We start from the raw sequence: 25,466 nt of genomic DNA, 5'->3' as shown, positions 1-25,466 counted from the left end.
CCCACAATTTTATTGCAGTCATCGCTTATCCAGCTTGTTTTTTTAGATAAAACCAGAAATTTTAACAAAGTCCAGAGAAATATTATTCACTCAATATTGTTTGCTAATAAAAATAAAATATTTTTTATTTTCATGATACGGCGTAACGGAGCAAAATGTTAATATTTGCTGGTTGGAAGATGTAGATTATACAGCACATTTTCATTACCACATATAATACGAGGCAACTTTGAAAAGAAATATAATTTTTCGTTACGTTTCTGTGCAATACATTTCAACTGATGAACAATATCAATAATTTTCTGGCACACGATAGATTTAACAGTTCAATAATGTCAAAGTTTACCAGCATTATAACTGCACTTTATACATATTGTCCAAACATAATGTATTTCCAATATAACTGAATCCCTTTGATTTTTAAATCATTTATTTACTAGAGTATAAATACTAAACCTACATTTCAAAATAAATTTGGTACTACAAGAGTAATACAGTAGCTCATAAAGTGATTAAAAATATATTCATGAAAACATATTTACATTAAAAATGTTGAGAAATACTTGTATTTCTATCACCAATAAAAATTTATAAAATGTCAATTAGGTTAAATTTCTTTAGTCATAAGATATTTTTGGAAAATTTTGAATAAATAAAGTAAAACAATGTTAAAATAACAGTGCTCCTACCCTCATTTACTTTGATCTTTTATTAACTATCATTGCACCACATTTGCGAAATATAGAAATCGCAAATGTCGGTCAAGCTGCTCGACGGCAATACGCATCGAATTCGACAAATCCAAAGATATTCCAACGGCGTATAGATTCTACGATTGCTTGAGAGGGGGGATACTGCGTCACTGAAAGACTTTCGTTCTCTATCCCCTCTTTTTCATTTCACCTTCCACTTTCGTCTACCTTTTTGTGGCTTACCGAAATTTTCTGTGACCATATCAGATCGAACTTCACCCGTATCTACGTATTTGGGCACACCATATTACATTTTAGTGCACGTACAGATAAAAGCTGTTATTGCCGAACTGTTCGATCATATTGAGCAAAATATGCAAAATTTCTAATAAATTCTTTATATAATTTATTTTAACTACAATTATATTTATTATTGCAAATTGATATTAATGAATTTAAAAAAATTTTAGTAAGTAGTGCGAATTAAGTACTGTCGGACAGTGATTTTCAAATAGTTTAACCTGTTTATGTTTATCATTTCTTTGCCCTATATAGACTACTTCAATTTATATTTTGGAGATAAATTTAAGTAAAATATTGGAAACAAATAAAGTTATCTAGAGGGCCGTATAATTTGTTTTACAGAGAGAAAAAATGCGAACAAACGAGCACATAGTGCTCGAGACAGAAAGCACGTTGTACACCTATAAACCGACTGTTCATAACTCTGTACTTAGACGGCAGGGAGGCATTTTCACCGGATGGCGCGCTACGCCACAGGATCAACAGTGTAAAATCGTTCGAAGTATTAGGTGGCAACAGTAAAGAGGAGGTGGAAGAGGTCGCACACATGCATTTTTCTTTCCCTCTCTCTCTAGCGTCATAAAACTGGACTGGTTCTTTTGGCATACGGGAGAAAGACAGATAAAGAGAGATTTTATCGATTCCAGTGTTTGTAGGTTAATGGCAGTAGCTCGTCATAGAAGCCAGGCTAGCTAGGCAGTAGCTTCTCTCTAAAGGATGACACTTTTAACAACTTATTTTTTTATTTTAATATCTCGATTGGGCGCTGAAATGAGCTTGCTATGTAGACAAATAACAGCAATAGTGCTTATCACAGCTGCTATCACTTTGCAATTATTTTTTTAAAGAAACCTCGGGGTTTACTTGATGTTTTGTTAACGAGGTTGTTTGTAAAATTTAATGAATTGTAGTAGGACTTTTAGCTTGATTTAATGCTCAAGTTGATTTAGCTTGATTAATACAGTTCCTTCGCGATGCTATTATTGTCGAATACGCCCACGCCGACTGCTCTGCATTGCAAATGGTGTTTGAGCTGGTTTAGTAGCTTTAATTTGGTCGATAAGAATAACAAATTTTTCAGTCTTCGGTAACGTCGCTTATTTCTTCTTTTCTGCTTCTAAAATATTCTTCAATACGTTATTTGCTTCGTGAAAAATTATTTAAGGAACGATTTTAATTCATACAAATTAAACAAATTTATAAATATTTTACCTACTTTTATAGATTACTTTCAAAAAGTCGAAAAGCTTAGTTTTATGACTTCAAATTTTATCGACTGTATAGAAATGATATTTTACATTTCGGTTTTTTGCTATTCTATATAATTAACCTGATGCTCAAAAGTAATATACAATCCTCAAAATAGCTACGTCTCGCATGCGAAGACATCCTGACACTGTACTTTATTCGACACATTCAAGAATCCTTATTTGAGCTAGACGATTCGATGTGGCAGCCAAAACCCTGATTGTACCGTTCTTACATAACATCCTACCTAGTTTGTATGAGACTGTCTTAAATTTCAAGCACGTAGGTTTGCCTGGAATGTCATTTCGTACTCCTCCGCATCTCGAGTTCTATCGCAGTTTATAGCTTGTACCGTAATACATTTTCGTATTTCACTGTTTGATTGTGAACAAATTCATTAACGTCATCTCAGTTACATTTTGAAAATATAATGTAATTTATAAAAAGATACTCTGATCAAATGTTGTAGAATTTTCCAACAATGTAACACCGTTTTCAATATCTTCAATTAAAATTTAAGTTAACTTAAATCTTATTTTAAAACTTTCCGGAAAAACCTCATCTATTTTACGAGCTTCGTAAATATCGTAAGAAAGCTCATCTATTATCTCAGAAAAACGTGCCATAAATTAGGTAGACCTAATAAATTCGATTTAGTAACGATAAAATCATTGATTTATGAGGTCTCAAGGTCTTATTATACTCGACTGAACAAAAAAAAGTTTGCATAAAATGATTTGCTTGGATAAATCGTGTTGAAAAAATAAAAGCAAAGTATTTTGAAAATTACAAGTTCTTCTCTCTTTCTCCCTCTCTTTTTCTCTCTCTTAAATTTAAGTGGACAAGGTATATACTTACTTTTCAGTTATATTATTCGTGATATCATTTATAGTGAAACTTGAATGTCATTTAGTAATTCACGACGAGTGAATTATGATAGATGGTAAACAGTATGCGTATAATCTCAAAGGAGGATAAGATATACCGTAGACACTGTGATGTGAAAAAAGCATATCCCAAAGCCCTGATAGAAAGTTTTACAATTCGCATTTTTGGAAACGTATTAAAATGACGGTAAAAGTGAAAATGAGTTTGCAATACTTGTTTTTTAATCACTTTAGCTTTTTCATACTTATTATTCTCGTTGTTGTTTATGAATCTCATTCCAATTCATTTCATGACTAGTCATATTTTTTGAAAGTATACTCGATCATATTTGACCATATCAAGTAATTGTGTTAAAGAATCTTCTGCATTTGTTTTAATAATAAACTTGTATATTTACAGAAAAAAAACATCGTTTTATTATTTATGTGTCGAAAAAATTAATATTATAATTTAAAAAGATTGTCAAATTTTTAATCATTACCTTACTTAATCCTCTACAAACAAAGTATTTGAAACACTCTCAAGCAGCTCAAGCTTCTAAAACTCGTTCACGAACATTCAAACAAAGCACAGCAACTCGTGAAGAGATAGGTTTTCGTTCGTTGTTCTGAGCAAGTGGCCACTTAAAAAGTTTTAATCGTCGACGGAAACCAGCCACTCGTTAGCCCTTCTCATACTAATCTAAGCTACATCGCTTTTTACCATGTGAGAGGGAATGTTGATCGGCTGCTTTTTCACTTTCAAACTAAGGCTATTAATTTTAATCTCATAAAATGCCTAGGATTCATAATGTAAGAATTCGTTCAATCCACGTTATGAAAAGAATTGTTGCTATAGTCCATAACATATTTCCATCATTTGAAAAACGTTAGTATTACTTACCAATAAATTTGATAAGCATCTTTTTCCAAAACAAAAATATATACGATAAAAGCAATATTACTTTGAAAAGATAATCTCATAGTTTTCTTATTTTTCCATTAGTTAAGATGGTTCTAACATGTACGGTATTACATATTCTCAAAGGGATCCATAAAAACTATACTAAAAATTCTTATTATTTTAACTATACACACACGCGCGCGCACGCACATATATATATGTAAACCGCTATTTATGAGTGATTAAATTTTTATTAAATTTATTATTAAAATTAAAAAATGTTTATTAAATTTTCTATACTTGTAATGGATTTTCTAACTTATTTTGGATAAATTTTGGTAAGCTAATCACTATCATGTTTATTTGTGTGTTAGTAGACAAACTATCATCCATTTCTAACAATCTTCTTTTCTTTAACGCTAAATCTAATAACGAGCCATTGTAGAACTTATAATTATAAGCATATTCTATATCTATCCAGGATTGTGCAGCGAAGGTGTCGATAAAGGCATTATTCCATGCCTCCCAATTCAACATAGAGATCTCATTTATAAATACATTATACCAATCTAAAGCTGATTTCTCTAAAAACAATCTTAACACTTCAGCGTATTTATTTTGTAAAATCCCTACTCTGTTACATTCCTGAATAAATAAATTAATCCAAGCATTCGCATTGGTATTATCTCCGTTAAATTTCTTAATCACTATGTCTTTTACCAGAGAACTCGGTTTTCTTTCAAGTGATGTTGTTGCTGTTGACACACTGTTTACACTTGATTCTTGCGCTGTGTTTACTTCTTCCAAATATTCGTCGTACAACACTACATTGCCTTCTGTGTCCAAGTATATCTTCTCTAGTCCGTCAGATAAGGTTATGATGACATTGCGAAATTTGTTGCGCACCTTTAAACTTTTGAACACATTCTTAACAATTTTGTCCTCAAATAACTGTTCGTGTTGAGCACTTGTTTGTTTATTTTCTGGAAACAAAAAACTTTCCTCATGATCGAGTAATTGAATTCTTTTGACTTTAATTATAGTGCTCTTTGAATCAGCTCCAGTCTCCGAGACAAAATAAAACTTTGCTTTTTTCTCCATTGTATTGATATGTAAACCGCTATTTATGAGTGGCCTAATGATGAGATTGAAATCAACACTTGTATGATGTAGTGATATAACTGTAACATTTATTCATAATATGTACATTTTAGCAAAAGCCAAAAATATCACAGTGAACGCATGGACTTAAAACTAACCTGAATCAATACAATTGCCGATAGCAAACCTTTATATACAAGCGTATAATAACATTGATGCTAGCAGCTCGGAGTCTTATATACTGCCTCTCGCACACAAGTCAACGGGCGGTCAAGCCTAGCTTGTCAACATACAAGCTTACACACACACACACACACACACACATATATACACACACACACACACACACACACACACATATATATATATCTAATAAATAAATGTTCTTGTGTCCAATGTACCCAAATCAATATAAACTTGTAAAACACCTTCATTAAACATGAGATTTTTTTATTTGGTCCCCTTTTTCGACGTATATTATTAGGTTAGTTTTGAAAATTTTTGATGACTTTAACATTTTATATACTAATGGCATCTTGTTTGCAAATCAAATCACGTATACTATTTTTTAGTTTGATTAATATTCCACAAATGGTATATCATAAATTAACTTTTCGTAAGTATTCACGTTATAAATTATATCTACCAAAATTTTTTTCACAATTTGAAGTTCAATCTTTATCTTAATTCTGCATTGAACTTGAGATAATTTTGAAGAATCATATAAAAAATATTCATGTGATTTTGTTGTTAAAACTCTAGCGTTAAAAGTGTCTGATAAACAACTTTGTTCACTAATGATAACAATATTTTCAAAGAAAATTTACGTTCTAGAGTTGCAAAGTAGAAAATAAAAATTATAAAGTAATCGCACGTAATACAAAACTAATTTTCACTTTGATCATTTGCGCATAATGGTTTTAAAAATGTTTACTGGTAAAAAAAATTATGCTAGCATAATTGAAAGAAATTTTCTATAGAAAACATTAGTGTGGCACGAACTTCAAAGAAAAATGACAACGCAATTTCAGACATCGCTCGAACGAAACGAAACAAGCTCAAAGACAAAAAGCACATAATCATGCTTATTAAGTTCACATACATACGTCCGAAAAGAAGAACTTGTAAAAGCAAAAGCTAAGAAGGAAACGTTAACGTTAACAAACGCAAACGTTAATGCACGGGCAAGTTAAGCAGGTGTAGCCGGTGTTTCTGTGTCACACAGTATGTATGTACGAGAACTCTTGAATATTACTCTCTGCGAAAGCAAAAGATAAAACGTACGAAAGAGAATGCAAAAAAAGGACTCCAGTATACAGAAAAGTAGAGTCAAACAAATGAAAAAGTCGTAAAGAAAAAGGAAGAAAGAGCCAACATACCACAGTACGCATCGTATATTCTTTTTTTTCTTTTATTTATTCTATCTTCATCTTTCCCTTTCTTCCTCCTGCTCCACGAGCGCCTACGCTGTCGCCTTAGGGGGCACTGAGCACGTAACTCGCCTTTCGTATAGGTAGGTGGATCACTTGCTGTGATTTCAACTGGAATTCTTGAGTTTACCAGTTCAAGCATTGCGCGTCCGTAAGAAGGTCAAGTAGTTTTACCGCTCTTCTTTCAAGGTTGTTGCGCTAGTCCGCAGGGGCGATAGCACTGTATGGTCTCTTGTGGCTTTCGTAATTCTATATACAAGCAGCCGCGTATCTTGGTCTTTTTTCGCACATAATTCGCGTTCAATTGAGGTAGATGCAACAATATTACGGCTCGCTGCAGCACAGACTTCACAGCTTTTTTACTTTCGATCTAATTCTAAAGCTTACGTTTGCTGAGCCCCAGCGCTGGGTGGCTTTTGATGTTTTCAAAAATGAATTTCTGATGGTCTCGGAATTTTTCATTATACGTCTTTCAAAAAGAACGTTGCAAACTTTCCGTCCTTAATTAAAGGCCGGTAATTACGAAACGAGCAAATATCGGGTCGCATAAAAACTTGTAAACTGAACGAGAAGCGATAAAAAATGTTCTTACAAAGATCCTATTTTTCAATTCTAGAACTGAAAATGAACGGCGAAGGTGTGAATTTCAGATTAAAGGAATGAAATAAAAACATTGTACTCCACTGTACGATGTCATGTCAACCCATCTAATTTTACACAGTTAGGTTGGCGGTGAATAACTTATCCACCAATACTAGATTACGAGATTCCGTGCAAATAGAAAACTGCCGTATTCTCCAAATGGATTGTTGGCAGATCGATCCATTATAGGTAGCATATTTAGCGACGAGACATTGCGTATCTGATTAAGTCTACCGATCTGTACGTGCGGTAGCAACCTGCTCTTCTGCCTAGCTTGTCTCGTTCGATTCCCGAATACATCAAGGATTTAAACCTCGATGACGAAGATGATGCATTTGGGAAGGGAGGGACGAGGTGTCGGTAACGGTAGAGTAGCACATCCGTCTACATTACCTTGCATAATTCATGGAAATGTCATAGACGCGCGAGCCGGATAATGGTGGCGCATTGGCAAGGGGTAGGGACAGAATTCGACCTCTCTATTGTATATGTATGTGTATGTGTCGGACTGGAGGAGGTAGAGGAGGCGGCAATGTCGGCACTAATGCGTCGTCGGGTTGAGCGTAGACGAGTGCGTCGGCGATTACGAGAAAAGCAGCAGGATAACCCCGGATATTGAGTGCATGGGATAAACAGATTACTCGTTGGCCCAAGCCCGCTCGCGATTGAGAGAAGGGTCTTGGATGAGAGAATGCAGAGGGCAGTAACTATGTTCTGTTATGTTTTGTTTACAAGAGTGAGAGAGAGTGAGTGAGCGAGACGAAGCAAGAGGATGCCAAAGCACAATGAGATAGCTATGCGATATGTGTGCTTTTGCTGTTTAGTTTGGGGGCTGACTATTCTGTTTACATCTTAGGCAGAAGCTTATACTGCGCCTCCAGCTGCTGCTGAGATATTGCGATAATCATAATCAGATTTTAACATCTTTTAATGGAATATTATTGTATTTTGTACGAATTCATTTCTGTGTATGAATAATAGTTTGTTAATCTTAGATAGGTTTTAGATTTTTTAAATACATTAGAGATGGAACTTTTTCAGTATTTTACTAGTTCATCAGTATCTAATACAAAAATATCGTTTTAGTTAGAAGTGTTCATTGGGATAGTAGTTTTCGATAAATAAACTTTTAATTGTACCAAAATCTTTTTTCTTTCAGATTTCTACTTCAAATTTTAATTACTATAATAATATAATTATATTCGATGCAGCATTGTTTAAACATTTTTTAAGAATTCCAATAAATTATTCGGTTACATATCATTCAATTTTACAAGTGGAAATTTCTAAAATAAGTGTTCTGGAGAAATACAATATTATATTTAATTCTGTATTCATATAAATTTCAAAATCTTCAAGTAAATTGATGACTTTTACTATTCAGTCAAAAATATTGAGTCAAGCTATGAAAATTGTAATAGATTACTCATAGCAAATCAGCTTAAACGATACATGCAGAAATTTATAAAGTAAGCTCCTACACATTTTAAAGAAATTTTTTCGTTATGTTTTCATTGGAATTTCAAAATAACAACATAAATTATTGAGTTTAGTTAAAATATTATATATGATAATGATACATATTAAGTAAACAATCAATGTATACCACTTGGTTTAATCAACCTAGTTGGGTAAATAAATAGTATATTTTGTTTTCCATAAATCGATAAAACAAGCAACTATACATACTTAATAAATGTAATAAAAGTTTCCCACTGATTCATTTTTATAAATGTTGGTGGTTCTCTATATATTTACATATGAAGCTATGTGAAGAGGGTTGACCGGTCCATTTGTTTATCGATTGCTCAAGCTTCATGTTGTTGTACAAGGATGTTTGCAAATAAAAAGAGGCGGTGAACCGACTTGTGGTTTGCTGGTATAGTTTCTACAACAGACCGCAGTACTGCTGACTCGATGTTACAGGTCCTAGTATGCAGAATCGGATCCCAACGTGATTCCCTAAATCAGCTCTATTACACAACAAAATATTATCGGAGATCACGCTCAAAATAAGTCATTTACATTTGAACTATTTATGCCTTAAGCAACCTCGTTTGAACTTTCGAATTTGGATTACATATTGAGAAATTTAAACCAAACATTTTTGTTATAAAAAAACATAAAAAAATTGTATGTAACGAATAACGTTATTGATTTTTGATTAAAAACAGCAGGACAAATTATCTAGTGTTTAAAGTTAAAATAAGAAGCTGATATAGTCTATCTAGGCAAGATATTACGCGTTCAAATATTAGCTAATTAGACCGAGCTTTATAAAAAACAATACACCCAATGTCTTTCACCATCTTAGGTAGAATATTTATTAAATAAGAAAATCATTTTAGTTGACGTAATAAAGTAACATGAAAGTTTCTAATTTCATAAATTTCTAACTTATCAAATGCAATACTGTTAATGAATCCTTTCGAAATAATGTGCAACTTACGTCGCAGAGATAGTACACCAACTCTAGTTCAAAATGAAATGATAGCGACTAGAGCAAGTTTCACAAATGAAAACTATTCTACTAAAGCTTACAACCTGATTCTCCAGGGAAATTTTTGGTCCTGTAATAAAATGTAGCAACATTAACGGGTTATGTTTACTTTACTACCAAACTCCGAAATCAAGTTTAGAATGTAAATACGTCTAAAACTTGACACTTACCGTTTTAATGTTACCCTCAATTAGAAAGTAACTTGATAGTATATAAAATGAAAAGTACAAAACTAATTATTAAAATAACTGTAATCGTGCTTCCAAACTGTGAAATTTCTTATCGAATTAAAAAGAATTCAAATGGAAAGAAACGTATAAGTTAATATTAAGTTAGATAAAATAACTTATCTGCTAGAAAGCGACAGAATAAAACTTTGTGCAGTTATTTATATATACTTTATGTCACCTCAAAATTTTTATCTCTAGTACTTTATCTTTCCATCTGTAGGCGAATCATGTAAATCTCAACGAAACTTTTGAATAAAGTAATTTTTAGACGAGATATAACTTGCAAAAAGTCGAAATCTCCCAGACTAGGAATGTTTTATTTCAAATTTTAACAGAAGAAAAAAAGTTGCTATAGAACCAACTTTTTATTATGCTTTGCGAAAAATAACTTGAATATGTATGAAGTATTTAATTTTAATCATATTTTCGATAAAACACTATTATATCGTAAAATCTTGTAGTCAATCTGAAATTATAGTAAGAAAGAGAAAATAAACTAAATTTTAAAGCTCTAATTAATTGCTTAAAATTACACGCTTGTCAGTCTAAAAAGGTTTGAGCTTCTTGACATTTAATTCAACGAGTTTGAGTTGACATTGCGCGCTGAGACGCTGAATTTGTCGCGGCGAAGTAAGTATACAGTCCTCTACAGATATACATCTACAAGTAGATAGATATGTAGTAATAGCTTTCAAGAAATGAGGGGTGAGTCATGTTGGTATTTGAGCAGCCTCTTACCGTATTTGCACGTTAATATGCACCTAGATGCATGCGTTCATGCTCCACGACAACATAATGTCACACTTAAAGATTTTCAGGCCTACAACATGCTTACGAGCCGATAATAGCCCCGAAGGGCTTGTTTGCTTCAAAAGCTCTTCCCTGTCGCTTTATCGTGCGGAAAAGCTTCGCATGACAAGCTTATGTATTTTGCCGTTCGTTGGTTCGATCGAGTTTCTTCAATAAATGTGCGTTTTCTTTCTCAAATTTATATATTTAGAAATTATTATTATTATTTAACTACATATTTCTATAATTTTGTATTCAAATTTATTCTTACAAATAGGACTATATTTTTTCGGACAATATTTACATTATAATAGTAATAAGTCTGCCGCTTTAAACTACTCTTCTTATATAGCAGTATTTTTATGCTTCGCTAACTTATTTTAATGATGAATTGAGGATTCTTTATGCTCGAGTTAAAAGTTTGAGGTAGTGAATGTGAATGAAATAAAGGATAAAACAAAAACTTGGTATACTTTAAAAAACGTTCTTTTTGTCAAATCTGTATAAAATTTTAGTCTGTGAAATTCTGTTTGGAACAGGGCCTTTTCAGTCCCGTACGTAAGAACAAATTTGAGTTTTCAAATAAAAGAGCTATGGAGATAATGTCGTTATTTTATATGCTATACGTAGCTTAGGGTACATCTTTTTACGAATTTGCTGCCGCGGCAAGCTTATTAATTAATAAAAAACCTTTGTTTCATAAAAAATATCATATTTCTAATTACTCGTAAACTTAAGAGTATGCAAGCAATGAAAAAAAAAATAAAATAAGCTAAGTTCTTATCTACATTTTTAATTTGCACGAGTAACAAAAGTTTTTCATTTCCGCGAACGTTCACAAAAAAGAAATCCTTCAACGTATTTCTAGAGTCGTATTCGAAAACGCTCGAACCCATAAAAAAACTTACCGTTCCAGTTGCTAATTTAAAAAACGATAAAACAGTCTTTTTAAGGAGAAAGTTATGAGATCGATAATAGTTGTAGCTCAATTGGGTCAATTACGAAAGTAGAATGCTAGTGAATGACAATTCTAACATTTTACTTTGACAATTGAACTTTATGATTATTTGGTACGCGCATGCTTTTGCTTATTTATTCCATGAGAGAGAGAGATAGAGAGAGAGCGAGAGGTGGAGGGGGGGGGGGGGACAAAATGATCTTGGAGAGATGTTCCAAAGACGAAAGCTCGACCTCTTTTCTTCTGAGCCAGCAGCTTCAGCATCGAGTGGTGGCAGCAGCCGCAACTTGGTTGAGGTATATAGAAGGCGCTGCTACGGTAAGGCACGACACGAGTAAGGGTGCAGAAAGATGAAAGCAGGCCGAGTGAGTAGAGCGAGGAGAATCAGCGAATGGCTTATACGTCCGATAGCGACGAGAAAACGTTTCTTTGTCGTGCGCAGATAAACGCGAATACGGCCAGTCGTAAAGCGTATCTCGTTCAGGCTCTCGAGTGCTGCCTTATACTAGTCTTTCTCTCTTTGGAAAGCGCTGGCTGTCGGCTGTCGTCAGCGCCCTTAACGTATATTATATGTCTGCCGCTCGACGCACTCGACACTTTGGCACGTGAACGCTCGCAGGCTTTCTCTCTTGGTGTGTACGGAGTAGAGGTGTCCGTTCCCGTGATAGTCGATATGTGCACTCAGCCTTTTCATTATCCTCGCGCGCCTGCGATATCGAGTAGCCCTCGACACTTTTCTTTTTGCCGCTTTTGAATAACATCTGGTGTTCATTGCGACCTACATCTATTTCTAATGCGACTTCCTTCCTTTAGTTGATTTGTTTTGTGTTGACGCCTCGCGTAGACATTTTGTTATGTACAATAATCCATTGCCATTCAACTCCTGTGAATAGATTATTGACTACCTCTATGATGTGACTCCAATGAAATATATTTTTACAAATCTATATTGTTTCTATACGAGGCTTCTATATTATTTCAAAAAAAGGTTAGCTGTGTCTACGGCAATTTTAATTTGACTACATTTCATTAAAATACCTACATAGCTCATTAGTTTGACAGAGAATGAAAACGTTTTAAATTAGTTGAAAGTAACTGGTATCTGTACTTTGTAAAAAAGAAAGAAAAAAGATTTTACCTAGCTAGAAGAAAATAAAACAAAGTGATTCGAAAATAAAATAAAAGTGAGCACGTCGATGGAGACAAGAGCAATGATAGCGTCGGCAAGCGTTTCAAGCGTGAAATTAGTAAACACAAAGAACAAGCTTTCTCCGATAATATCGTTTTTTTTTAATTTTTCTTCTCGATAGAATTTTTTCGACTATACACTTAAGATTATCGATTACTTTTCGTTAAAATTCTGCCAGTAGTTCAGTTATTGTTGTTTTTAAATGTCCGTGAAATTATTACAGAATTAAATTAAAATAATAATTTTAGTTCAATTTTACATATAAATATAAGAACGGTACTCATCATTCGTTAATTCATATATAAAATAAATCTCTTTCAGGTGTCTCAAAACCATTTTGTTTTCGACGCGAGTAGTGCAAGTAAATGATATATCAGACCTGATGCCAGAAACCCAATAGTCATAATGTATATTCTGAATTAGGTCACTGCGGTAAATATATCATGTAGTTCATATGGCTTAATTGATCAAATTATATTTTGTTTTCACTGGTTCATATTCATTGATACATATATCGTGTATTGGATAGTAATGGAATAAAATAGATAAGGTCGATGTCTGTCGGCATTACCCTTATCGTTTCTAACAGATTCTCGTTTAATTTTCAAGAGATTCTTATCTACATTTGGCTCGTAATTCATTATCGTAAGCTGACCGCCGCTAAAAAGTTCATCCCGTCATAGGAGCTCGCACCGCAAAACTAATACTAATAATAATAGCAGTAAGGTAAGAGTAGCATTGGCGTGCCGGTGCGCACAGGCTGGTGGCGTAATCACGCTTATAATTATTGCTGTAAGGTGGGATATCCGGAAACGGGTAGTCGGATAATCCAGAGAGCATGTTGCATGCCGCCGCCGGCTGTGTTCATTAATTAAAAAGCTGGAGCGCGCACTCTCGCGAAATAGCTAAGTGACCCTCTCTACGGGCGTACGCGATTTTTTCTCTGCCTCCTGCCGCTCGTTCGCTCTTTCCTTGCGTTGCTGTTGCTGCTGCTGTTTTTTTTCTTGTTTGCACACGGCAACCTTTATTAAAGCGCGCAAGGAGTCACCCCCACCCAGCATCCTCTTTTCCGAATGAAAAAGTAAACTGCTTTGGCACAAGCTGCTGAAGGTTTGACTCTTTTCTTCTCATCCCACTAGTTTATCTCATTTCTTTTGTACCAAACGTGCTACACAATTATTAACTTTTTTTCGTCCTTGCACGTTTTTTAATGACTAATGATGAATTTTTTATTAGCATAATTAATGACTAGTAATTCCATAAAGTTGCGAAAAATCTGGAAAACATGCTAGCATCCAACATTTTACGAGTACTTTCGTTTTCCGAGGATACAGTTCTCCAAAATAATTAATTCCACTTTTAAATACACTTTATCAAGTTGCCTTGATAAAATTAATAAAGCCAGCATATATAAATTTTCCAAGCAATTAGTTATTGAGCTACGTAGTCGTGCACACAACTACACTTTGAAAGCTCGCGGGAAAAAAGTTGGAGACTCGATGTAAGCATGGGAAGCAAAAGCAGCGCTTGGCATATCGGGCGCGTTGTAAACGTCAAAGGCCCGAGCAAAACTTTAGCCCCAATTCAGGATTTCCTGCAAAATAAGCTTCCATGCGGCGAACGCTCTATAATCACTTTTGCTATCGTAGTAGTACAGAGAAAGTTCAACGACGAGAAATCACCGGGGCGCGTGCACTTGCAGCAATATAAGGCCCGAGCTGAAATTTCGCCTATTCAAAATCTGATGATGATCGCAAATATGCCTCATGCGCGGATCAGCGTATTCTTCGGCTCGATAATTCGCAGCGGTGACGCTAGTGCGATCGCGTATCCCATCCCATCTCTTCACGAACGAGTGAATCGCGTTCCCTTCGGCGCTTCCTCGGTCCCGCATAAAGTATGCATCATACGTACGTGCACAAGCTTAATACACATCCACTGCGGGTATGAGGCGGAGCGCATCGCCACTGCACAAATGTAACTCGTACAACTGTAAACGGCGCTCGCTCTAATTAACTTTTTGCCGCTAGTTTATGCGGCTCCGATGCCCACGGATTTCCGGCTGTTCTCATACTGCACCAGCAGTGGCAGCGCCTCGTGCCAACTGAAAATGAGGCTGGATTATAGTTCAGCCGAATATATACTCACTCATCACCGTACTTTATTTCAGCCGCATCCATGACGACGTGCCACACGAATATAATGACGGCTGCATGTGACACGTGCAGCCAAACACGCTTTTCCCTCCTCTCTGGATATATGTATCTGCACTTGCGCTTCAACGTGTGCAATTCTCCGTGCGGTTTCTCCACGAGCTGCACTCGACGTTGCCAATAAGAATGTCACCTGACAGGCTTCCATGACAATTTTTAACATTTCTTGTTCGTCTTGACGTTAAGTTGTTTCTTATCCGACATTGAATGATAGAGATAATATAAATCCAATTCATTATTTTACAAGGAGAACACAACCGGAATTCACAGAATACGTTACATTTACGTGACTCGCAAAAGCAACTGGTATTTCATTTTTCATTGGATTGAAAATTACCTTTGATATTTCCGATATATTTCAATCTGTAGAATTTTTCTTTGTATTCAATTGTATTCAATAATTGCATACCGAGTCTCATACAAAAAAAAACGTTTCATTCTTGACTGAAATATTAATGAAAAATCTTCGGTTTTCAAACGAGATAAGAAACACCGATAAGGGTGTATCAAAGCAATTTGGTAAATAATCGATAGAATAACGACGATGCGTGTCAAGCTATTACTAACAGCTCATGAATTGTGCTCGAGCGATCTAACAAGGAATAGAGAGAGGTACTAGGGGAAATCGAAAGCAATTGCTCGATAATCGTTCCGAGCGAGCGAAAACTGCACACGTTCTCTTCGCACGCCCCAGCGGCTCGGAATAACTAAGATTAGGGGATGGATGGAGCTTAAGAGGGTCGCACGCGGGCCGAAGCTAGGTTCAATTATTCGCCTCATGGGATTCTTTGCACAGTCGCGAAGCCAATTAAAACATAACTGCTGCGTGCGACGACCTCAAAGAGCCGTCGCATCTTTTACTTGTTGAGGAATGGACGTTTATTTCGCAGTTTAAGTTTCGGCATTGGCTAATGGATGTTTCACTCGAGGCTCGCCACCGCCTTATTAATATGCATAGCCGCAGCCAAAGAGCCGTTGTTCCTCGGTGGCGCGCGCGATGCCCGAATAAATCCATGCCCAAGTCCGAACGCCACTGCTACTACTAGGAGCGCAGCCGGTGCGGTACCGCTGTCGCTGGTGTGCTTCTTCTTCCCGTTTGCTGTGCCGAACTTTGGCCCTATACTCCTTCCTGCGTTGCACGTTATGCATTCATTTGTAATGGTGCCATCGGCGTTCTCGGTTTTGTACAGCAGCAGTGGCACAGCCATCGATTCGCCTGTCTCTGTCGCGGAGCTCAACTGACTTCCTCTACATTGTCTTTTTTAACACGTTATTTTCTATTACTTTCTCTGAAATTTCATAGTTAGTTGTTTATTCATTAGGCTGTTAGCTCGATTGATATGTGGTACGTTCCAGACCATTACGATCAACCGCAGGGGTATAGGTGAATGATATCAATTTCATTTCCAAATATCGTAAAAAACCATTCACTATCAAAGTAGTAATGCAAAAGTATCTTTTAATTAATATTCAGGAAATTATTAATTTCAGTTATAAACAAATCTTTAATTCTTAAAATTATTTGTCTATTTGATTCTTTGGAGACGATACATAAGATTGAACATTGAAATTAGTAGATCGAGCTTTATACAAGGAGCTGTAAGGAATGATAGCGAAAGCTTTTCTACTGTGAGATGCGTCAGTAGAACGTTGCAAATTTCTTCCCATATCACAAAAATTGTCAAATCGACTATTCCATTTTTACTCTACTGTGCGAGTCACAGTTATACACTTCAAGCAGCCTGGAAACTGACGTACCATGATTGTAGTCATATTAAAAGTGCTTACTATGATTAGCGTAACTACTAGTATTAGGTTAACGTAACTATATCAATTTTTATAATTTATATGAAACTTATCTAAATTCGAAAAGTAACAATGTTTAGTATTTTTCTAAGTATTATTAACTTTTTTCATTTTTATAAAACATATTTTGATTCGAATATTAAAAATATTTTATTTCTTTTTTTACCTATTTTTTTGTATCATTCTTTAAAAAGTACATATGCTTTTTTTGAATTAACTACGTAGCATCAATAAGAGTTCTTGAACATTGTTTTTCCTTCATCTATCTTATTAAGCTTGACATTTTCAGCATTAATACGAGGGATACTGATACTTATTTTACGATAAAATATTTTTATTTTGTCTCTAACTACGTCGATCAAAATATTTTTCGGTTGGTCAATCTTTTCCTGTTACGAATATCTTGCCTAGTATTCTAGTATTTTGACAGAAGAATAAAACAGTTTATTTAACTGCATAACTCGAAGCGTCATTAAGTTTTAGTTTAATAGCTTCAACCAACTTTAACTTAAATTTACTTGGATATTCTGTATTAGTTTGTTCATAATTTTTTCATCAACTTATATGTACACACGATTTCACCGTATGTTAAATTTTATTTTCTTTCGACTGATCAATTGATTGACTGAGTCTTTCCTTGATTGTGACCGAAACCATAACTCATTGTTCTCATTGCAATATAACATTGTTGCGCTTATTACGGAAAGTTTATCCTTTTAATTCGTGTATACCTGTATGATTGAAGTGTTGACAAAATCATGACGAACATATGAAATGATTCTATTAAAGGGTGAAAACCGCTTATGAGCAGCAATATGTCAACTTGTTTATCAAGTGTCATGTAAAATTGAACATGAAATTTCGTTGAAAATGAAATGTCGATCGCCCGAGTACTGGGAGCTTCCGGGATGCGTGTTCTGCCCTTAAGCAGACAAGTTCCAATTATGCCCGCGGTTTGTGTACTTTGGTGAGGGAACATGTGTGTTTGTAACGAGAAGATAGGCGTCATCCCAACGGGTAACGAGTGCATCGATTTGTAATCATTGTTGGAACGTGTATACAAACGTCAGTATATGTATGCAAGTGTATGTGTGCACTGAAAATCAGCAGATATCAGCGCGACGACGGCGTTAATGCCATTCGTTTTCCAAGCTAACCCCGGAGGGAAATCACTCTACGTGAAAGCAAGTATCACCAGAGAAAAACGAAGCGGAGAAAAAGAAATTGTTCTAACTTTCTTAAAAGTTTTTGCTTTGGAGCTTTTTATTTTTTTTAGGCCGCATTTTTCAATTTCCTTAAGTCAAATCCACTGCAATATTCATATAATATGTGAGAGATGCATCATAGAGAAATTTTCGTTCAGTAGAAATATGTATGTGTGTTGATTCATCATTGGTGAAAGGTAATCAATGTAATGGTTAAAGAATAGAATTCATAAGACTTTCTATACATAAGCGAACAAATAACTAAATTAACGAACATATAGATCACACTGAAATTGGAATCTTGTTCCAGGAAAACTTTTCAAATCAACCTGATGCGATAAAATATAAAAATACTTTAATAATTCTGTATTTTATAAAATGTTGTTTAATTTTTGTACAATTAATTTTAACACTTGATAATTTTAATTAGGTATAATTAGTGTAACTTCTCAATTATAAAAATCTATTTCGGGAAATCAACCAAACAATATTGGTATTTTAACAACGATGAGCGTAATCAATTTACGTCAAATTTGCAAATAAGATTATACTAGTTGGAATAACGTATTTAAAAAAAATTTTTCCATTAAATAATCCGTTATGCTAAATACAAAAATTAAATTATTCTTATTATGATATATTTAATACTCTATGCTTGGAAAGTGAAGAATTAATTCAAATAATATTTAAATATCATTGGTTCCCCTCTCTGCACACCTTTAACGAAAAATAAAATCTAACAAACGAGGAGATATTGATTTCCGCATTACGTATTTGTCAAAAAGTAGTCATCATCTAATTCTACAGTGAACTAAAGAACGTTGTAAAATTAATAATTGTTCACCAAACAAGTAAACTAATTTAAATAAATATCATTTTTAAAATCGAAAATTATGTTATGTGTTATATAGGAGTAAATAAGAGTCATTTGATCCTCGCGCTTTATAGATTTTTCTGCGATAACTTCAGACACTCAAATGAACATTATTGAGACTACTTGTTAAGCCAGTCGTAAAAACTTTTACAACAAATCAAAAATGTTCATGTTAATATTTCACAATGAATTTGACAAATAGTCTCGTTGACGTTCACTTGAACACTAGTAATTATTATAAAAAGATTCGAAAATAATAATGATCAAACGATCCTCCTTTATCCCTATACACACCTATAAAAAATGTCTCGAAATTTTTTGTTGATAGTAATATTTATAAGGTAATTTATATAACAATATGTTATAGAGCTAACATATAAGTTCCCTTTGATCATATTTTATAAACTAAAAATTGTCTACATAGTTAAAATGCATTTTAATTTTAAGCTTTGTAGAGGCTAAATTAATAGCATAGAATGCAAAGAATAATTCCAAATGAAAATCTTAAAATCTCACAGCAAATAAAAAAAGAAATCAGAGAGAAATATAATTATCGAAATTTCAATAATAGCATTCATATTTATACGGTCATGAAATATTTAGGTTGGCACAGCACAGCACAATGTTCAACCAAATTAAAGATGAATAAAAATAACGTTCAGTTCGTCCAGTATAAATTGCTTATTCATGAGTTTTCATGTTCTACGTACTTGACCACAAATAGTTAAGACTTGATTTCGTTAACTATTCGCGTATCACGGAAGCTTGACGAATATTTTTCCTATGAATCCTTCCGAAATAATAATAGTAAATATACTCATACATATGTAACATGGATTTATATACTGCGGTATACCAGTGTTGTATATGAAATTTGACATATATTACAGAGCGTTTGAAAAATTTCTAAACTATAAGAACAACATTATTAAAATGTATGATCTCGAATAACTTTCTTAAAATTGCATGAAATTGATTGAAATTTTTTTGGATGAAAGATTACAACGTTTTGTTTCAGTTCCGTTAATAAGGAAACTGGAAAGTGATACATACAAATAAAATAAAACGTGTCATTCTTCTGTGAGGGTTACGAATTGTCATTTTATTGTACATTATAGTGTCGAGTGTTCTCGGTAGATTCTCTCGCCTGTCGGTCTGCGATCGCGATCCTTGATGTTTGAGCTTAGTGAGTCGAAACTTCTTATCGATGAAAATTCATTGTGAATTTAACTGTGTATGCTATTAATATCATCAAATTATCATACATTGTTTCTAAAAGGAACTTTACTTGTTTATATTGAAAAGAACACTGCATCAAAAAATCGACATTAATGAATGAAAAATATGGGTTACAAATATTTCGAAATTAATCAAATGCATTTTTACACGTATAGTCATTACATTCATATTATAAAAGAAAGTCGTATTGTTCATGGTTATGTTTTGAATATACGATTAAATAAATAATGTTTGCTTTGATATTTTTCAACAAGTGGCAACGCTGGCTTAAGCGGAAAATTATTATTGTAATTCGCAAAACTAATTTCTCAAATTGAATGATTCCTTGAAAACCGTAGATTTATACAAATATTCATGTCCTAGAAACTGATAGAAAGGTTTCCAAAAGTCTGCTTCGCAAGAACACTTCCTATAGCAATGATTTGCACTAATTAGTTGAAGCCAATTTGCCCCGCGTCTTTTTCCTCTAATTACGGCAAAATTGCAAAGACTTGGAGCGTGCTCAGGGGTTGAAGCTCCACAGCTAATAAATAAACCCTGACTGGCGTCGACGGTGGTGCGCGGGTTCCTCATTTTTCCTAGCGCCTCAAAAGCTTAATTTGTCTTGGCGGCGCATTGATTCGTCGTGGCATTGAATGCGACTCGGGAGAGTGCGCATCAGACCGAGAACAAAGTGAATCCGGGCGGAAGGAAAGAGCGGAAGCTGGAATACGCGCGCACACTATCGCGACTGGACTCAAGCGAGAGAAAGAATGAAAAAAAGAGAGTTGGAGAGGGACGCGACGCCGGTTTCATTCTCCACAGGCGCGGGGAATTAGCGATTCCCAAGCGCGCGTTTGTACACGCGTTACTCTGTTCTGCTGCGGGTGAATCTGAAATTTTACTGCCAATGATAACGCCCCCCCTCCTCACACACACACACATACACGCGCGTGCGCGCGCGCACACACACATACACGTGTATATATACATCGAGGCTGTTGCAAATTAAAATCGTAACTCTCGTCTGCTTTTTATTTTTATCCGTTTTTTTTCAGGGGTAGCTTCCAGCGATTTGCGCGCATGCTTGGGTAATTTTTCTTTTTTTTTCTTTCTACGAAATGAAACACCGCGGTGTGAACATTGTTTATGTTAGAAATATTTATGCAAACATACACATATACTCTTATTTATACTAATCAGTAGTAAATACTGGAAGAAAATAATTGAAAATCCAGAAAGTGTTGGTAAATACGGATGTGAAAATACTTTGAATTGATGCACTCATTGTAAATATGATGATCAATGAAGAAAAAACAACTTGCTTTAAAGCATACTTGTTTTATGAAATATACAATATTCACGATATTATTTGAAACGTGTATTTATTCATCATGTGACAATATTTGTCACGCAAGGAAATGAAATGATAATCGGGTTTCTACTTGACGCGCTACATGTCACGTAGAGCACAATAATGCGTTGACACAGGAACAGAAAATGCCTTTGAGGTTATACGACCCAATAAAAACGAAAGCCCCGTTTGCTCAGAAAATTGTAGGAGCTGAAAGAACACGTATACTATACGCTACTGTAAGAAAATCGTTTTGTGTAGCATTCATGTGAATGAAAAAGATATTTTCACGCAGGCGCGCTTATCCATTGTGCTGTGTATATTTCACAATACAGTGAAACGTTGTCAATTCGAGGAAAGGTGTAAATTTTACTTTCGTGCATGAAATGACATCAATCGTAAGAGATCAAATGGCATAACTCAGGCTTGCCCAATGATTGATAGTAAATTTTATTGTGCTATTCCGCGATAATTGCAAACTATGGTTATGCTGTAATGTGTAGTATCTTACTATAAAAATAATTATTGTGTATCGTTAAGAAACTGATAAAAAAAATTATTTTTTGTATCATCAGCGATCGCCAGACAAAATAGCCAATAAATCAATAAGGTGGTCAATTCATTTGTTAGAGGGACGAGAGAGGTAGAGAGCCATCTCAATGTATCTATAAACACGAAGGAGAAGGGGGTCTAGTTTGATCAAACACGGGCAATGAAAATAATCGACATTTGCTAACAGTGCAGTAGTGGTATGGTATACGCTGACGTCGTCCATAAATCTTTTTTGACCGAGAAAACCGAAAATAAACATCGAGGACGCATGTCCTGAGCTTGCGAGGGCACTCGCTTACGCGTCCCGCCCACGGCAGCCGCATAAATTTCGATAAATACCTCGAGGCTGCAGCAGCAGCAGCAGCAGCCGCGCGAGAATATCGCGTCGTATAGGTGCTTTTTTCGTCCCGCCTACCCCCGGCCGCGCTGCTGCTTCTTGACTTTCCGACGCTCGTGACCTTTTTTTTTCCTCGCCGACTTACACGTGGGGTGTCTGCACGCGAATATGAGAGCAAAAGTTATGGGCCGAGTTTTTTAACTTTGCCCGACGCGACGCCCGCTGCTCGCCGTTCCTCTTCCATTGTCCTGTAAAATCGATTGGTGCTCGAACTTAATATCGGCTTCGGAAGTCGACTGATGAGATCGACATCTCTTGCTAAAGACAGAGAGAGATGATGCGCTCAAGAATTTTTTGTCTTTCGTTTATGTTCACTCGCTTACCCGCTCGATGAGTAAAGTTTTTTCTTCGGAAGCTGAAATCACCATTTGCTCATCAGGAGAGCTTCAAATAACGTGGCTCATCACTGTCATGTATATACTCGTCGGATAGCCGCGGGCGCTCTTTGCATTTTTAATAAAACGCGCCTTGAGATTTTTTAGCTTCTCTTTACTCTACACTGGTCCGGATTGAGTAAAAATTAAGCATTTGCTAATTTTCAAAATCCCTGCTGATGATAGCGCCCAGGGTCAAATGAAAAGAGCTGCTGCTATCATGATTCTTTATTCCTATAAATCTTACTGCGAGAATTTCTATACTATCTTAATGGAATTCGTAACATATTTATTTAGCTAAGAAAATTGTCTTATTATTCTTTGCAAAATATTCATTTCTATTCACATTGTACTTTAGTTTTTCTACATGCACGTACCATTTTACATCGATCCGCATTTTTTCGCGAAACTTATCATTAGACGTTAAAGATGAGAGCAGTGATCATTTATGATGGTGTGGTTATAGATGCTACAACCAAATGAAAATATCATTGGTAATGTATTACAAACAAATAACTTTGTAAATGTAAAAATTTTACTTTGCATGCAAATAAAAACCTGTTATTTATGCACGCGTCTGATTTTTTTCTCTTGCTTCCGCTGCGCGTATCATCAAACTATCAACAGATAACAAAGTGAATGGCACAGTAACTACAAATCAAAACTTTTTATCTGGCCGTAAAGCAGCCTAACGAGGTCGAGAAAGTGGAGTCGCGCGCGCTCGCGCCGAATAAGGAAATACGAGGTAAACTTTTCCATTTTTTTTCGCGGAGCATAAGTCGATGCACGACTGTTCTCCAGCACGTAACTTTGTATATTTCGATTTTCACGCGTTTACTCTCTTTGACGTACTTTGCTCTCTCCTTTTGTCTTCGCTGAGTCTTATACCTCTTATTTCTTCGTTACTTTTTTCCTTTCCTTTTCTGCGCGTGCAAAGGAAAGTTACTTTCACGAACTCCGTACAGTCGAGGAAAACAGAAGGTTCATAATAACTCTTCCTCGTTGACGAGAGACAGATAGAAATAGAGGCCAATTATCTTACGGAAGCCGCGCCAAGTAAAATCCTTCTTAGCCTCATTTTAGTCCTCCGCATGCAATACCTGCACCCGGTCTTCTTCTTCCTCGTGCAGCTTTGCTCCATTTTGTCTTGTGAGCGCTTTAAAACACCTCTCTTTCACCGCTCCCTCAAGCCTTTACTCTCGCCTTGATTTCTTTTATCTGTTTGGTTAAGAATAGCTGAAGAAACACTATCGTGTTGAACTTTTTGCAATCGTATTCAAGTCATTTCGAGTTCTATCGTGACGTAAAAATACTTAGAATAAGTGACAAAAACACAAATGTTCAGGAAACCTACGAATCTATCGATTTCGGATTTACATAATTTTATTTTTCACGAATCATTACTTGATTTCAAAACTCTAATTGGCATTGTAATACGAAATTTATTGGTTATGAATTGTTGTGAATAAATGTATTGTAAAATTAGCAAGCTAATAATCACATATTTTGGATCATTGTTGATATATTCAAAAGCCATATTAATTAGTGAAGATAGCGAGAAGCACGTCGTAACATTCCGCAAATGATCCGATTTGCATAAAATAGTTTCATTACCGAAAATGAGTAACTCATTAGCTTCAATATTGAGAAATGGCCGTGTTTAAAATTTCGCTAGCCTAAACCACCAAGCATTTGTTAACTCATTTGTTTGTGACATTTCCCTATTAATCCTTCGTTAGGATTATCATTGCCCTAGTAAGCAAGTAGCCACGGCTGTTCACCTCTTTCTCTCTCTCTCTCTCTCTCTCTCTCTCTCTCTCTCTCTCTCTCAATTGGATTTATGAATAAATCGTGCGCGATCTACGCACAATTAGCGTACTCTCTCTCTCACTGTGGGCGCAAGGATAAACATAAATCCGAGGCGCGTTTTCCCTGGACCGCGCGAGCACGAAACGCAATCGCTAATCGGCATAATTTAAGCGTGTGATTAACCGCACTCCCGCTTTGCCACGTACAGCAATGACCGATGGCCTAAATCAATTTCATATTCACGACAGCTCGTTGTACCCGCCGTCCTCCCCCGTTCTCTCGGCAAACGTTCGCTCTCCCCCGCCTGATTGCGTCACGAATTCATTGATTTAACCGATTTTCGTCCTCGTCGCACGTTCATATTTGCTTTATTTTTTTACCTTGTATTTGGGTTAATCAAGATTTTATCAAACTTTTCTTTTTCCTCTGCCGTTAGCTGCGATATATAAATATTAGATACGAATATGACACTATTGAAAATTAATACACGAAAATGATATCAAATGATTTGCATCTATAATTCTTTTACATTATACGCATCGATATGTCGAGGTTATTGATGTAGTATATTTCGGGTATGTCGCTTTTAGGTCAATTAGAAAGTATAAAATAATTGATTCACTTGAAATCTATTCTATTGAAATAATTTGGTTTTGACAATCTTTCAAGTTAAAATTTAACGGGAATGCACTGTAAACTCTCGTTTATATTAATTTCAAGGAAAATTTTATCGGTTGGTTCCAAACACAGAATATTCCTATTTCACATGAAGACATATATCTGTTCCAATCAGAAGCGACAATCAATAATAA

The 25,466-nt window shown here is 35.1% G+C and overlaps 2 protein-coding genes across 2 annotated transcripts in view; one reads left to right on the top strand and one right to left on the bottom strand.

Moving 5' to 3' along the window:
• Positions 1-25,466, top strand: part of LOC131670369 (B-cell receptor CD22-like) — a gene marked incomplete at its 3' end in the record, with an annotated part of 212,117 nt that overhangs the window by 4,444 nt on the left and 182,207 nt on the right. The gene's annotated exons all lie outside the window — the stretch shown is intronic.
• On the bottom strand, positions 3,549-5,346 carry LOC131670346 (uncharacterized). The gene is made up of 2 exons (XM_058945871.1): positions 5,273-5,346; positions 3,549-5,194 (listed from the first exon to the last, which is right to left on the bottom strand). The coding sequence occupies exon 2, from the start codon at positions 5,112-5,114 to the stop codon at positions 4,308-4,310; it is 807 nt and encodes a 268-aa protein (XP_058801854.1). The 5' UTR covers positions 5,115-5,194; positions 5,273-5,346; the 3' UTR covers positions 3,549-4,307.

This window comes from Phymastichus coffea, unplaced genomic scaffold (genome assembly GCF_024137745.1).
Source record: "Phymastichus coffea isolate CEN01 unplaced genomic scaffold, Cenicafe_Pcof_1.1 PCOF00109, whole genome shotgun sequence".
Taxonomy (NCBI): Eukaryota; Metazoa; Arthropoda; class Insecta; order Hymenoptera; family Eulophidae; genus Phymastichus; species Phymastichus coffea.
The sequence above is the reverse complement of the archived record's forward strand: the minus strand, read 5'-3'. Positions and strand labels throughout refer to the sequence as shown.

Excerpts from the sequence above, each read along its gene's own strand:
- LOC131670346 (XM_058945871.1), bottom strand. The coding sequence starts at position 5,114 with ATGGAGAAAAAAGCAAAGTTTTATTTTGTCTCGGAGACTGGAGCTGAT.